The sequence below is a fragment of the Elephas maximus genome, chromosome 1 (genome assembly GCF_024166365.1).
Source record: "Elephas maximus indicus isolate mEleMax1 chromosome 1, mEleMax1 primary haplotype, whole genome shotgun sequence".
Classification (NCBI taxonomy): Eukaryota; Metazoa; Chordata; class Mammalia; order Proboscidea; family Elephantidae; genus Elephas; species Elephas maximus.
This window is the reverse complement of record NC_064819.1, coordinates 103356410-103373280: the sequence shown is the minus strand read 5'-3', so window position 1 is coordinate 103373280 and position 16871 is coordinate 103356410. Positions and strand designations below refer to the sequence as shown.

At 44.6% G+C, this 16871-nt stretch overlaps 1 protein-coding gene across 6 annotated transcripts in view; it reads left to right on the top strand.

Moving 5' to 3' along the window:
• Window positions 1-16871, top strand: part of KIF6 (kinesin family member 6) — a 560205-nt gene that overhangs the window by 403834 nt on the left and 139500 nt on the right. For all 6 annotated transcript variants that reach the window (XM_049891330.1, XM_049891334.1, XM_049891323.1 and 3 more), the window contains one exon: window positions 7256-7364. In XM_049891330.1, the coding sequence (XP_049747287.1) occupies window positions 7256-7364 (109 nt within the window). The remainder of the gene's footprint in view (window positions 1-7255; window positions 7365-16871) is intronic.

Here is a 16871-nt window from a genome sequence, read left to right as displayed (position 1 = left end):
CATAGAAAGAGGGCTTCTCAGTATTTACTCACATGCCTTCACTCTACGCATGACACTGCTCCCTGGGGGAAATCGTCTGTTCATCAGCTAAGGTATAGAAGTATAGAACTACTCAGGTATTCTCTGAAGAGTCAGAAATAATGAAAGTGACAACAGTAACTATTAGATGGCGGTTGTCATTTAATTGCTTAGTAATCTATGGGGCCATCTATTAAAGGAAGAGCTTCTATGCCAGGGACAGCAAGAAGGTTTCAGCCCATTTGCCAACTCTGATTGACTGGTAGAGTTTGTCTGGAGAGCTGTGTTGAAAACTCTAAAGCTATAATTAGTTTCCTAGGAAAAAGTGCTGTGACTGATTAGCAGTTCCTTCCACGGGTGCGTAGAAGGAAAGTGATAACACAGAGGCTATGTATTTGCCATTCTTTTCTTTCATGAAACTTCCAAACAACTCCTTATTCCTAAATGACAGAGTCCTCCTCACAGTAGGGACATTTGGTTGAGTTCCTCCTATGTGCCAGGTGCTAGAAGATAAAAACAATATTGCAGCAGTCCCTTATAATCTTACTGGAGATGGTCCATTTCTCTTTATGAGACCCTTTAGTACCTCACTATCCCATGCACTTAGCACCTCCGCATCTCATGAATTTATCCAGTCCAGCTTCAATGGACCCTTCTAGCTCTACGTGCCAGACACTGCTCACTTGTCCTCCAGCATAGAGTTTCTGCTGTAATCATCATTTCCTCTCTATGGTTCCTAGACATCCTTGTCCCAGGCATCATTCCCTACAGTGCTGGACCACTGGATCTTTCCTCTGGTCCTCATATCGTTTATGTCCTTTGTTTCATGCCATACCTCAGTAGATTATCCCTCCCCTACCTCTGCCTTGTCTTCATCTAAGTCTTCCATTATCTCTATTCCATCAATCCAGTCATTCTAGCTTCTCCTCACCTTCAAGGATGGAATTCTCTAGTAATTATTTATGTAAGGATATTTTTGTATATTTCAACTATGTGTACATTTACTGAGAAAGTTCAGTATATACAGAACCTTATATCAGATACCATAGAAAAATTACTCTATCCCTACCCATGGCTTCTCCACTTGCATGCAGTTCAGCGTTCTACACATTGTAGACATTCATCATATCAATATCTCAAAGCCATTCCTTTACATTCAATTTCAAAGGCTGCCATCACCAGGCCACAGATGATGTAGTCATTCCCTACCCCACCACCCAGTTTCCTCCCTGCCTTACCCTGAATGTCCACCAGCCTCATCATCCCATCCAGCTCTGAGCCTTCTCATGCTTTAAGTCCCAAGCAGTATGCTCCAACCCACCTGTCCCTTTGTAACCCAGCCTCCTCTTACTTTCCACCATTCTCTTTTGGTCTTTGTTTCTCCTCTCCCTTCTTTGGTCAGAGGGAACTGAGGCACCACATGAATAAGTGTCTTTCCTTAGGAAAATATGTTTTTGGCTCTGAGTAGGAAATCATTTTCAGCATGAATAACATAACTCTCCATCGTTTTACTTTGGTCAATTTTAAGCAATAGCTCAAGCAGCAGTAGGTTGTTTGGGAGCAGCCAGGAAAATGAGCTCTGGCCCACACATCCCAGACTAAAGGAAATCAGACAGCAGACCCAAAAGCAGTAGCATAAACGCTCCACTTCCGATGTTTTTTCTTTCCATTTGGTTTCCATGGAACCCTGTGTTGAGCAGAGTGGGGGAAGTGTGTCCAAAAGCACTGATTTGTGTTTTTGGGAAAAATAAGGAACAGAATTTCAAGATGAGAAAAAAGGGAACATTAAGAAATGGGTAAAGGACAAGAGGATAAGAACTTTGTGTATCTAACATTTTCAGAAATGCAACTCCAAGGCTAACTTTGAGAGCACCTTGTTGACTGCCATTTCTACCTCAGTGCTCTTTAACAGAATCTAGAAGAGGCTGCGCATTTGGGCTTTGTACATATTTTCCAACCAACTCCCAAGCTCGAATTGCAATTGTCGTGTTTTGGGGACTAAGACTGAGGAACTCCATTCATTTAGTTTTTAAACAGCCCTGTGACTCAGCAAGCCAGCCCACTTCTCTGAGTCATCCATATTTTCTGGAATTCATTGCTGGTACCTATGATTGAAATTATAGGAAAAAACTAAGTGATAGAAATGAGCATGGCAAGTCAGAGCTCCTAAGATCCTAAGACATGATGAACACCTGAGTCTAACAGACTCAACAAAGTTGGAAGGAAGCCAAATTTCTCTGATACCATCATGCCTTCTCTTTCAAGCTGAGCCCCCCACTGATTCTGGCACAAGCGTGAGTTGCCATCTTATGTTTCATCTTTACAGGACCTGTTAGCTAATTGTCAACAAATCAAAGAATTTTTTTTTTCTAGCCCTAAAGTAGTAGTGCAATCAACACAAGAGTATTTGCATTTTTAAAAAATACATTTGGAGTTGGAATTCATTTCCAACTGGTGCGCTGTTAAGCATAGTGACAGAGAGAGGGAAGAAGATGGTGTTGAATTTCTAAAATTATACCCTACAAGGGATTCACCTGCCCAGTAGCATGGTGGTAAAAGGAGGGAAAGCAAAGGCTGCATGCTCCACATCCCACAGAGTGCCGCAGTGTGCTACATACCAAAGGAAAAACACCAAGCATCTAAAACATTCATTCATTCAAAGGGCATTTGATTGACCTCATCCTATATGCCAGATGCTAGAAATACTGCAGCGAACAGAACTGACAAATATCCCTAGAGCTTAAAAATTCTAGAAATGATAATAGAACACATTAACACGCAAAGTAAACTATGCAAATAGTAAAATTCATGATTCTGTTTTTTCTGTGATACTATAAACAACGTCAAATGTTTGACATGTTAGGAACTAATACCAGTACAATCTCATGAATAAATCTACTGCTACTAGGGCGTTTTGAGCCCAGCCACCTGCCCTCCTCCATCAGTCATACTTTCTCTGGAAAAACCGATCTAAGACCATGACCTTACTTCCTCTAAAAGCTGAGCAATTTCCACCGCTTTGTAACTATTTTTTTACTGAGCCTCAATTTCCTAATCTATAAAATGAAATTATTAACAGGGATCATGGAGAAATTTATTTGAAATAATATGCAAGAAAGTTCTTGGTACAGTGTTTAGCATATACTATGTGTCGTGAATTGAATTGTGTCCCCCAAAAATGTGAGTCAACGTGGCTAGGCCATGATTCTCAATATTGTCTGATTGTCCACCATTTTGTCATCTGATGTGATTCACCTATGTGTTATAAATCCTACCTCTATGATGTTAATGAGGCAGAATTAGAGGCAGTTATGTTAATGAGGCAGGACTCAATCTACAAGGTTAGGTTGTGTCTAAAGTCAATCTCTTGAGATATAAAAGAGGTAAGCGAGCAGAGTGATGGAAGACCTCATACCACCAAGAAACAAGTGCCAGGAGAATAGCATGTCCTTTGGGCCTGGGGTCCCTGCGCTGAGAAGCTCCTCAACCAGGGAAGATTGATGACAAGGACCTTCCCCTAGAGCCAACAGAAAGAGAAAGTCTTCTCCTGGAGCTGGCACCCTGAATTTGGACTTCTAGCTTCCTAGACTATGAGAGGATAAATTTCTTTTTGTTAAAGCCATCCACTAGCGGTATTTCTGTTATAGCAGCACTAGATAACTAAGACAGTATGTAAGAAATTCATTTTTTTAATCATTCAAAGGTTATTTCTATTAGTTAGCAGAATCAACCATTCTAATCAAGTTGTCCTTTTAATCCATACTTTACCTCTGCCCCCTCCACCCAGTATCTCTTTCTTCTTCTTCCGAAATATGCTGTTTCATCCTTCAGAATCCTTCCAGATGAAGTTCACGTGCCCCCTGAAGCTTTGTCCCACTTTTCCTGACAGAGTTGACGCCCCCACCCACCTTCCCACCCTCTTTTCTTCCTTTTTTTCCTCTCTCCTCTGTTTCCCAGGGCTAGACGTGTTATTTGTTTTCAATAAAATATTTTGGTAATTTTTTTTTCAGAAAATGTTTTCTGTCTTTCTAGGCTTCGAACTCATTAAGGGCTTTAATCGTCTTGTTTGTTTTTGTATCTGTCACATGTCAAGCATAGTGCTTAAGATAAATACTGGAGAAAATAAATAAATGAATGATTATTTCGTTGGCAGCGTGAGCTTTCAATCACTCTGCTCCACTTGCTCTTTCTCTTTCTAACACACTCAGTGTGAACTTGCTGTATGACAGAGAACCTGTATTCTAAATCTTCAGATGGAAAAAGAAATAATGGTGTCTCTTCAATAAATAGAAAGATGTTTATTAATGTCATGGGTAATCCCAAATTGGGGTCAAAAGGATAGTCCGAAAATGACTGGACATGGGTTCTGAACAAGTAGAATGGAGATGGGCAAGAGAAGACTGAGGTGGGGACTGGGGTCACACACACACTACAGCTGCCCACAGAGTCCTTTCCACACGTCCCCTCTGTGGACCCTCAGCCTCACCTTCCATATGATAGCCCATGAGGCCTCTGGAAGCATCTGGGCCTTGCTTTATCTCTTTGCCCTCAGATTATGGGCATCACCAGCCGCCTGGCCTTGACATCTCTAAGCAGATACTTAGGAAGCCAGCTGTCAGGATCACAGCCATAATTCCAGTGTCCTTTTACAGGAAGACTCCACAATTTAAAAGCTCCAATTCCAGCATACCTTCTCCATTATAGCAAGAGGAGAACTGATGTCATGTTCCTAATGATAAGCCCATGGACCTGCAGGATCCCTAAGTACTTTCTAAATCACCAAAATGTAAATGCTTCCAGTATAACTTCCCAATAATGTGTACTTTATTAAATGTTAAGTATTTGAAAATGGGTGTTTTGTGTATATTGTATTATATATTTCTTATATAGGGTTGCTATGAGTCGGAATTGACTCAGTAGCACTGGGTTTGGTTTTCTTGGTTATATATAATTTCTTAACATGACCGTTAAGACTCTCCACAGAATGATCCCAGACTACCTTCCTCAGCTTATCTCCTCTGTGCATGTTCTTTCTGCTCCCAAACCTCAGGGAAGACCAGGCGAGGTTTTCAGTTGATTTTAAGTTCTTGCAGGACATGCTGCCAAGTGCACCAGGAAACCTCAGCATGGTCCTTTCCACCCAGCTGTCAATTCAGACTTTCAACCCCACAAGGAAAGCAGATCCTGGGATAGAAAATCCATGAATGTAGAGTTTTGTGCAACCCTCCACTGCACTCCCCACCCCTAGTACTACTGGTTGGTGGAAGCCCTTCTCATCTCCTCCTCTGTGGGAGAAAATTTGGGTATGCCACAGGCTGACTCCCGTGATCTCTGCAGGACTTCTCTCTTGCCCATCTCTCCTCCAGAGAGGTTCATCCCCTCTTCCCTCTGTTGTTATTGTATTATGCAGTAAAGGGCATACATTGTCAGGATGAGGCATAGATGGGGGCAGGGTATGTGTGGAATGAATCCCTTGGCTCCTGGTGGGGTCTGCTGGCTCAAAAGTGTCCCGTGTTGAATGTCTCTCATGCATTTGGGTCATCTTTCTGAGTCTCCTGCAAACCCATTCCCAGGCCACCCAACTCTGGAGTGTGCAGGGCAGATGTGGAGACAGAACTGAGCTGTGCCCATTTGCTTCTGATTGGAAAGGGCAGGATGTCTCTGTGTGCCTCACCATTCAGACATTCTTCATGGTGCTATTTTTATCAACAGCAGTCGTTAAATTGGTATCAGATGGGCTGGTCCAGTTCCTTACCCTGAGGCTGGGTGATGGGACTCCGAGTTTTTTTCCAGGCAAGAGGGATGTGGTTTGCAACCCATACAAATGCATCTCTGAATTCAGGCCTAGCAAGGGACCTCAAGAATCCTGGGCCATGCCCCAATGGCAGTAAGAGCAAGGCCCATTATCATTCCTGGTCCTTTCTTGACCTGATTCGTGTAACTGACGTATGTTGAGCACCTTCTAAATGGTAGACAATGAACAAGACACTAAGGATTCACCAAAAAAAAAAAAAATTATCTCTAACCCCTGAGAAACCTGCGTGTCACCAGAAGGGATTGTCATGTGAAGTTGCAGTATCTACTGGGAAATGTATATTATAGGCGTATTGGTAAGGAACATAGTGGAGGGAGGATTCACTCTGCCTGGGCCTTGGGGAAAGCTTCGTGGAGGTAGTTACATTCAGCCAGGGCTTCAAAGGTAAGTAGAATTAACTGGAGGAAAACATGGGAGAAGGCTGGCCAACCACGGCTGGCTCTGTGGTTTGACTAAAGTGACAATGAAATTAATAAGATTCTGATGCTGTGACTGAGGCCATTTTGCTATGTTTCCACACAGAAGGCAGAAAGAACCAATGGCATAAAAGATGACTCTATAGATTCATCCCAAATCCAGCTATGAATTCATCTTTCACTGAGAGGGCCTCAAGCCCACATCTGCACTGACCCCTGCCCTTGGAGCTTTCGAGGAAGAAGGGCTGTTCCAGGAATGCCTCCTGGCTCCTCAGAGAGTCCTGGTCAGAGAGCCATTTATAAGCACATCAAACTCTGGTTTTCAGAGTTTGAACGCTGAGCCAGTCCCGGCGGTGAGAGTTGGAGCATACAGGCAATGGTGGTAGAGAATGTTGAAGTCAGATATGAACTAGGGACCTCTGCCATGGTCTGCTCATGGTCTTGTGATTGAGGACCTAACTCCCGAATAAGAACCAAGGCCCCTCACTAGCTACAGAGAGCAAGGGAATCATTATGTGGAGACTAAGAACCAAATTTTTTATATTCTAAATCTTTCAGTATAGATTGCACTTCTTTTAACTAAAGGCCTGGCCCTGTAAGGGTGAGATTTAACAGAAAACCAAGATGGGGCATGACAGGAAAGCTGGGAGAAATGTGGCAGTGGATGATAGCAGAAAGTGCATTTGCAGATGTCCTCAGCAATCCAGGGCTTGGACGGCTGGTTTTCATTTCCTCCGACCAGACATTCCAAACCCATCCCCCACAAGTCACATGGACGTGCAGGCACAGCCCTGCAGGGCACAGGGAGAGGCGCTGGAAGGACCTCCCGCGGGTCAGCAGCCAGCTGGAGGAGCCTGGGGCCACCTGTCTGGTCAGGAGCCTCTCTGCTGTGGGCTTCTCAGAGCCACGGCTAGCTCTGTGGTTTGACTAAAAAAAAAAAAGTGACAATGAAATTAATAAGATTCTGATGCTGTGACTGAGGCCATTTTGCCATGTTTCCACACAGGGATGAGAGAGGAAATGTCATTAGGACGCCAGGAGGCTTTTGAAATCTTCAAGAGGGACCACGCGGACAGCATTACCATCGAAGACAACAAACAGATTCTGAAACAGAGGTAAGGCTGGCTCCGAGAGCAGCGGGTCCTCCAAGGCTCAGCCAGCCCAGCCAAGAGGAAATTTGCCACTCTGCTCTTCCTAATCTGCCCCACCTCACTTTTCAAAGAAAGCCAAGGCATTTCTTGAGTTTCACATTGAATTATGCCCAGCCTGGTACAATTCTTTTTCATCTGTGTAAGCCCTGTCCTCCCAGTACTATTGGGTTAAGCAACATTTTAAGCCAAAATCCATCCCTGACAGCATTGCTTTCATATACAATTCTTACATCATCCATTAATTCTCATCAGCCTATGGCTTTATTGATATTTTAAAGACAGGGGAGAAAAATCTATCAAGTAAATTATCATCCTAGAACTCCTGGCCCTCCAGCTAATCTGGAAAGCAGTCCTGCACTTCTTAGTCACAGGGACCATATGCCCATCACATGACCCAGAGGTCTTTGATGTGGTCTCCAGGCCAAAAGCAGAGCAGGCAGGGTTGTCCATTGGCATGTTCTCAGCAAAGCTGTGCTCTGGACCCCTTTAGAAAAAACTTAGAGGTATATAATTTGTTTCAGCTTACCTGTGAATTAGATGTGTATCTTCAAACTGTAGCAGACAGAAAGAGTGCCGGATGTGTGAGTCAAGAGCTCAGAAGAGAGGGTTCTAGACTGTGAACTCTCATGTCACAGATGGCTCTGAATCTTAGCACACAGTCCAGTTTCAAAAACTAGTCCTTGAATTAAAGTGAAAGCTAGGTTCGAAAGCCGTATGATTATAAATGGCGATTCAAGGAAGCCAAAGAAGTGGACAAGCTTTCTCAGGAAAGCTACGTGGAAGTACAAGGGCCTAGAGGGTAAAACTATAGGGGAAAAAACTATAAAGGAAAGGTAGAGAAAAAGGGAGCCATGGTGGAGACTGAGATGGAGCAGTGAGAGCAGAAGGAAGAGAACCAGGAGAACCAGAACATAGCTCCAAGAAAAAGTATGTTGTCAGTGGTGCCGAGTGCTAGGAAGAGGTAAGCAGGATGGGAGCTGAAAAGTGCACGTAGATTTGGCAACTGAAAGACTATTGGGCAGGGCGGTAGGAGTGAAGGAAGAAGTGACAAGGAATTGAGGAAGCAGAGAAGAAGAGCAGACAACACATTCATAAAGTTTGTGATAGACAAAAAACATTTTTTAAAAAGGAGGTGGCTTGAGAAGAAGGGAAGCTTCCTTCAGCATGGGAGGGAATTGGTCACGATTGTAGGCCACAGACGCAAGCCCATGGCAAGGGAGAGATAAAGAAACAAGAGCAAAGGTTGGCACAGCAAGGTTTCAGGGAGACAGGAAGGTATGAAGTCAAAAGGTCAGGAAAACGTTAGCCCTGGAAAGAAGCACGAATAGCAAAGAATCAAAATGGCACCGGGTAAGCTTAGAAGTGGAAGGAGAAAATTAAAGATGACTTCTACTTTTTCTGTGAAAAAGAAGTTGAAGTAGAGACTTGAAGATAGTGATGAAGGCTTAATATAGCTGCCATAGAGAACAGGAAAGAAAATAGACTAGAAAAAGAAAAAGGAAAGGCAAGCAGCATTGAGGGCCCAGCTTTGACTATCTACCAATGGCTGTTATACTTGTGTGGGGATTAATGACCAGAGACCACTTTAAGAATCCAGTGAAGGTCATGGGCATGTAAGACTGGAGAGCAATCTAGCCTTTCTTAGTCAAAAGAAGTCTGTACAGCCCCTGTTACCCAGCCTCTCCAGTCCATAGCACCTGGATTCTAAGCCCCAACATAGGCATTTTGGAGTGATCCCCTAGCCCCCTCCCAGAGTAGAGAATTGATTTAGAGTTGCAGGAGGGGGAACCAATGGCTCATGCATCCCATGCTACTTACTAGAAGGGTTTTTCTTCCCCTTTCTACCCGTTTGCTACCCTCACAGGGAATCTCTGCAGGGAAGTTGTGCTGCCTGTCTGTGACAGCAGAAACAAGATGTTGGCATATTAATGGCATGTTTGCCCTTTGCTAAACTACAGCATGTGAGCCAGTTCTTAAGCTGGGTGTTTCAGGAGAGGACAATTGCCATTCAAAATCACCACACTTTTCAGGCGTGACTCATCGTTATAGTATATAATAATATGAAGAGAGACTGGAAACCCATGTTTCACAAATACAGGTGCCCAAGCACCCAGTGGCTGACATTCCTTGGTGGCAGATCTTTCATACAAGCTGAATCCCTGCAGTCAGAGTCCCGTTGAATAACAAAAGAGAAGTAAATGGGGGAGATTGACTGTGATTGGAACAAAAGGCACTGGTAACGTGAACTAAACCAAGGAAAGTGCGCCTTCACTCAGTTGGATCCAAACCAAGAAGAAAACTGTGCTGAAGGTGAACAGAGATCTCAGGACACTACCTGGCAAGAACATCCCTGCCAAATAGGAGTTCCCTGATGCCCTTTAACTTCAATTTTAACCTTTATAATGTTTCTGGTTTTGTTTTTGTTTTTTTTTTTTTTTGTATTTATACCTTGTCCCCTGAACTAGAATTTTAAACCCTGAGAGCAAGAGATTAGATTAGAATCTTCTCAGCCTCCTCACAGGTTTCAAAACAGTGGTGGCCACAAAAACAGCACAAAAAACTTTTTTTTTTTTTTTCCTGAGAATGACAATTTGAAATTGCCTTTTGAGGAAACTTAGCAGCCAAGCAAACTGCTTGAGAATACTTGTAGTTTCTCAGGAGTTGAGAGAATACAGGCAGCAGGCTCCTTGAGAGTCAGGGGAAGAACTGCTGAGCAGAAGAGAAAGGTCACCATCTTGATGGGGAGAAGAAATGAAATGTAAAAGGAATGTTTTCCCCTGGGCAATCCAAATGTTAATGCAGTCAGTTGCTAACCAAAAGTTTGGAGGTTTGAGTCCACACAGAGGCATCTCAGGAGAAAGGCCTGGCAATCTGCTTCCAAAAATCAGCCATTGAAAACCCTATGAAGCACAGTTTTACTCTGACATACATGGGGCCGCCGTGAGTCAGAATGGACTTGATGGTAGCTGGTGGTGGTGAATAAAAGAAATGAATGGTGAATTTTCATTGCAATAAGAGGGAGGCAACCAAGGAAACATGTCAAGGGCAGGTTTACAGAGGAAGGAAATGGCAAAGGTACAGGCCCAGTCTTCTGTCTTCCTCTCTGATGGGGAAGAGTACTGGATGCTCACTCCATGAAAAATCAGAATATTAAGTTAGCCGCCCTAGACAGGGAAACTAGGAAAGCTGTCAGGGGGACCCCTGGCCCTCCAAGAACGTGTTTGCTCCACCGAGCTGAAGAAACCCTCCCAGCTGACGTCGCAGGGAATATGAGTGCAGAGGCTGTGTGTACACTGGCTTATGAGCTTCAGCACCTCTCCCTGGGCTGTACATTAAAAGCAGCCGCTACCCATAGTCCCTAGAAAATTGTCTGTGGTTCTAATTGCCCTGGGGCAGAGCCAGGTGCCAGGCTTCCTTAGCTGCTCCCTCAGTGATGACTAAGGTCTGCCACACACCAAAGGAGGACGGGATGTTCCCAGGAGCTGATCTTTGAAGCTGCATGAGATTCTACCTCAAAGTCCCCATCCTTTCACTCCTGCTAAAGATGAGACACTGGGCAACTGTCCTGGGTGTCCTTGACCATTGACTTGCAGGGATTCCTCCTAGCTGTTTTGGTTTGCTGGGAGAATGATACTGCCTATTATTGTCTGCGGTCACTGCTTCTGACATCCAGTCCCACCTCACAGCTCATCACATCCCCACAGAGTTCCTACACTTCATGCAGTGGTCATAATCCACATACACAGAGCACATTCACATGGGTGGACTTCCCTCGTCAGCCCAGCCCTGGGAGGCATCTCATCCTGAGCTTAAAAAAACCCAGTGCCGTCGAGTCGATTCCGACTCATAGCGATCCTATAGGACAGAGCAGAACTGCCCCGTAGAGTTTCCAAGGAGCACCTGGCGGATTCGAACTGCCGACCCTTCGGTTAGCAGCGGTAACACTTAACCACTATGCCACCAGGGTTTCCATCCCAAGCTTAGAAAGGAGGAATCTGAGGTCCAGCTGCCAACAGATGGAGCAAGGATTTGAATCCAAGTCTTCTGACTCTTCACGTTGCCCACATTGCCTTTGGCCATGCTCATTCGCTTGCTTGTCTTCTTTCATTCTACAAACATTTATGGAAGGCTTGCTCTGTCCTGCCTCTGTTCTAAGTTCTGGGGTTCTAAGAGTGAATTAGGCAGAAGCGGTCAACTGTCCTTGTGGAGCTTATGATATTGAAAGAAAAACAAGTGAATAGACAATTCCAAAACAGTGTCATATCTGCCTGTGACGACAGCTGTATGGGTGCTATGGAACACATACGAGCGACCCCCACTGTGGACTCACAAGGGAATGGAGAGCTAGCCAGAGGAAGAGACACCTAAGCTGAGTCTGAGGGGCTAGGTAGAAACACGCCAGATGAAGAAAGAGATTCCTAATAAACGGAACAGCCCCAAGGTAAGAGAGCGTGACACTAACTGGAGCTAAAAGTGATTCAGGCCAACGGGAAAGGCAGGGGTATGAGAGACAAAGCTGGAGAAGTGAGCAGGAGTCAGAGCATGCATAGCCTAGTTAGTTCTAGTAAGGAATTTGAACTTGGTCCTGAGGTCACTAGGAGCCCTTGAAGAGTTTTAAGCAGATTTGCATTTAAGGAGGATCCAACCATTTGCTCTCTAGTCAATTCTGACTCATGGTGGCCCCACTCATGTCAGAATAGAACTGCTCTAGAAGGTTTACAATGGCTAATTTTTTGGCAGTAGATCACCAGGCCTTTCTTCCGAGGCACCTCCGGGTGGACTCAAACCTCCAGCCTTTCAGTTAGCAACCTAGCGTGTTAACTATTTGTTCCAGCCAGGGGCTCCTTACAGAGGATCACTCAGGCTAAAACGTGGGAAGCAGCCTGAAGGCAGGTAGCAAGAATACAGGGAGAGTGAGTAAGCAGTAGTTGAAATAATCTGGGAGAGAGATGTCAGGTAGAGTAGGTATGAAGCTAAGTGGAATGATATGGGAGATGCTGAGGACATAGAATGGATGAAATTCCCAGATCAAGGGAAGGGACTAACAGAGAGAAGGGTGAAGGATGGTGTGAGGATTACTGGCATGAGCACATGGGTGAGTGATAGGGTCGTACAATGAAATGAAGAAAGACTGAAGAGGGGGAGGTTTTCAGGGCAGGCAACCAGTTCTTCTTTGGATATAGTGAATTTTAATCATCTGCAGCCTATCAAAAAAATTTTTTTCAATTGCCATCTAGTTGACTCCAACTCATGGCAACCCCAACTGTCAAAACTGTGCTCCGTAGGGTTTTCAATGACTCATTTTTTGGAGTAGATTGCCAGGCCTTTCTTCTGAGGTGTCTCTGGGTAGATTCGATCTACCAACCTTTCAGGCAGCAGTTGGATACATAGGTTAGGAAATAAAGTGGGGCTGAGATGGAAGTTTGGGAAGCATCAGTAGAGACAGCTAATGGAGGCCTGGCATGAATGGAATCCCAGAGAGAGTAGGTAAAGTGAGGAGAAAGCCTAGGACAGAACCCTGAGGACTACCAGCACGTAAGCATCAGGCTGCAGAAGAAGAGCCAGCAAAGGAGACTGAGAAGGAGCAGCCAGAGAGATTGGGAAAAAAATAAGAGAGACAGGTGACATGGAAAACAGTTTCCCCAGGGTCCACCACAGTGCCTGGTGCACAGCGGGTGCTGCTGGGTGGGTGAAGGCTGTATGTCACAGAGATCCAGGCTTGTGTAAGAACCACCAGGGCGCTACATTTCTTCTCCCTTCCAAGCTCAGGCTTTGCCCCAAGGTAGAGATTCTTCTGTGCAGGGGAACAAAGCAGCTTACAGGCCCCCATACTGGACCTGCACCCAGCAACACTGCGCTCCCCAAAATGAGCCACGCAGTTAATGACTCCCTATCAGGAATGTCTGGCACCAGTAGTAAGAGCTCATAGGTGGTCCTGGCTGAGGCATGGAACCTTCTTCCTGTCCCCTACCCCCTCAAGGTGCAGCCTCTGCCAACACAGACCACACCTCCTCCAGCACGGTGAGCAGCGTATCCAGGAGTGCAATGTGCCCTAGGAAAATTTAGCGCAGGTTCAACCAGCTTGGATGCAGGTTGGATCTCTGAGCTATCTAATTGATGAGGGGAGTCAGGAAGTTCCCCCTGACAAAGTCCAGGTCAGCAGAACTTAGGCCGAGGCGGAGGGAAGAGGAAAGGCTGGAGGGAATGGGGAGAAAGGGAACTTGGGCTGGCAGGGTGTGAAGCTGCAGGGTGGGCAAGGAAGAACATGGCAGAGCTGGGGGGTCACCTTCTTTCTCTCCTATTTATTTAAAAAAAAAAAAAACCTCTGCCGTTGAGTTGATTCCAACTCCTAGCAACCCTGTAGGACAGCGCAGAACTACCCCCATAGAGTTTCCAAGGCTGTAAATCTTTACGAAAGCAGACTGCCACATCTTTCTCCCACGAAACTGCTGGTGGGTTCAAACCACGGAGCTTTTGATTAGCAACCAAGCACTTCAACCACTGCGCCACCAGGGCTCCTCTTTTTTTTTTTTTTTCCTCATCTCTCCAGCCTCTCTTTACACTTTGCCTTTCCCCTCTTCTCCCTCCGGGCTGGGCTTCTCCTGGTCAAGAGTTTGCCTTGACAACCAGGGATCAGGAACACATGTGGGTGGAGTGGCCTGGAGCAGTGACAGCTTGCAGAGTGAAGGGAAAATGGCCTCATGAAGACAGGAAAGCCCTCAGACCACACCTCTGCAGCGGGAAAGTCCTTTTTAGCTCTGCTCTGGGTGGCAGAGGAGACTGGAACAGCTCGTGGCTTTCTCCGAAGTTTCTGCCAGCCCTGGCACTGGGCAGCTCTCTGGAAGGGGTTGACCACAGCACTAAGCAGCTCTCTCTGCCATGACCCCTGGACACATCTGGTACCACCAGGCCTGTCAAGATTTCTGGGGGCAGGGGGTGGGGAACTACAGTGGAAATTGTCTCTTCTGCCTTCAGTATCTTCCCTTTTCTATCTGTACTCTGATTCCCTCCAACACTGACATGAATTTCAGCAGTTTTGCAGCCTAGCTCTTGTATTGTCCTTATTCCAGACTGTCAAAAGTTTATTGAACTCTACAGAATAGGAAATAAAGAGGCAGGAACACAATGCGTGACTATCAAATCCTATTAAATCCTAGGTACTAGGGACAGACAGAGCAGTAATCAAATAGTTGTGGTTGCTCCCTTCACAGAATTTAGAGCGTGAAGACAGTCCTCATCATCTGGATAGCCTGGACTAACCTGAGATTATGCCTGCCCAGCAGAGGAAGACTAGTGGAACCAACAGAGCCCAAAAGAGTGCCCTGCACATCATATGAATGTTTGTTGAACTGAATTAAATTAGAATTGCATCAAATGGAACTGCACTTCTCTCCTGGAAGGTGACAGCCCCTAGCTGAGGAGAAGACATGCATAATCTACCATGAGCCTGAACACCTTTTAAGAGATCCAGGGGTGGGGTTCCAAGAAACCTAACAGAAAATTTAGTCCTTTTCCCTGGAAAGTTTCTATCTGCAGTCACAGGCCAAGAAGACCAATTCGGAAAGTCGCAAATAGCAATGACATAATTCACACTTCTCTGTCAAGCACAGAGCAGTCATGGCTCCCTGGCCTTTGCTTATGTTGTTCCCCTGACCCACTTCATCTATCAAAATCCTATGCGTACATGGATGAAACGACATGATGTCTGGGATTCGCTGCGATCCAGCAGTTTTGGGGAGTGCCTTAGTTATCTAGTGCTGCTATAACAGAAATACCACAGATGAATGGCTGTAACAAGAAGAAATTTATTTTCTCATAGCATAGGAGGCTAGAAGTCCAAATTCAGGGCACTGGGTCTAGGGGAATGCTCTTTCTCTCTCTGTCAGCTCTGGGGGAAGGTCCTTGTTCCTTGATTCTTTGGTGATCTTCACATCCTGTAGCATCTCTGCTTCCTTCTCTGTCCTGATCTGCTCTTTTTATATCTGAAAGGTGATTGGTTTTAAACACTAGTACTGCCCCTTTAACATAACAAAGAAAGCCCATTCCCAAATGGCATTATAAGCACAGGTATAGGGGTTGGGATTTACAACATATATTTAGAGGGGTCACAATTCAAGCCATAACAAGGAGTGAGGGAAGGAATAAGGAGGAGAGAAATAGCTGATATAAAATTGGCCAAGTGTTGGCAATTACTGAAATATGATGTTGGGTATATGAACGTTCATTCTGTTGTTCTGTTTTGTATATATTTGAAAATTTCCATGATAAAAAAAATTTCTAAAAACTTCTAAAAGAAAAAAACCCATTTCCGTCAAGTTGATTCCAACTCATAGTGACCCTATAGGACAGGGTAGAACTGCCTCATAGGGTTTCCAAGGAGCAGCTGATGGATTTGAACTGCTGATCTTTTTAGTTGGCAGCCAACCTCTTATTCACTGTGCCACCAGGGCTACTGCTATAAAAAAAAATACATCCTTAAAACCCAGTCAAGTCCCACTTTGTCCATGAAGCTTTCCTAACTACCTCCTACTCACTGGTAGGCCCCTCCCTAGTCCAACTCTAGTGCTACAACCAGTATTATCCAAGGTAGCACAGCTATTTACTATGGCCATGTAGTATGTATTTTCTGTTTCTTAGGTTTTCAATTGCTTGGTTAATTTCATGGCAGAAAGGAGTGGGAGGGAAAGGAACTAACATTTCCTAAGGGCCCACTATGCATAGGGAACCAAGCTATGTGTTTCTCGTATAGACCATATCTCAGACGGCTTCTCTAGCACAAGGTTAGGCTCACAGTGGATATCTGTTATGCAGCTCTCACAAATAATAGAAAAGAAAAGCCTCTAACGATGTAGGGAAGGACTCATGTTACAATGTTGGATGAAATGGAATCAGTGCACAAAATCATATATATGGTATGATCTCAACCCTATAAAAGCTGATTAGAAAAAAGACTGGACCGATAAACATATCAAAATGTGCTTATTCCTGGATTAGGGTTTTTCCTTATTTTTATATTTTCAAAATGTCATTTAATAATCATATATAACAGACGTCGGCAAGCTTTTTCTAAAAAGGGTCAGTAGTAAATTTTTTTTGGCTTTGTGGGCCGTACAGTCTCTATTGCAACTACTCTGTCATTGTGGTGTGAAAGCAGCCATAGACAATACACAGATAAATGCGTATGGCTGTGTTCCAGTAAAACTTTATTTATAGAAAGAGGCGGCAGGCTAGGTTTGCCCCACAGGCCGTAGTTTGCCAGCTCCTCATATGTAGCTTTATAATCAGAAAAAAAATATGCTATTAAAGTGTGTGCTCTTTGGTTATAACTATGACATCTTGGTACTGTGATTAATAGATCACAGTACAGAAGCTTTATTCTGGTATCCTAATATCATAAAACAACAGAAACCAAAAGTCATACATTAGAAAATATGAGATTGAAAATTCTATGCCGGATGCTGGCTTAAGACA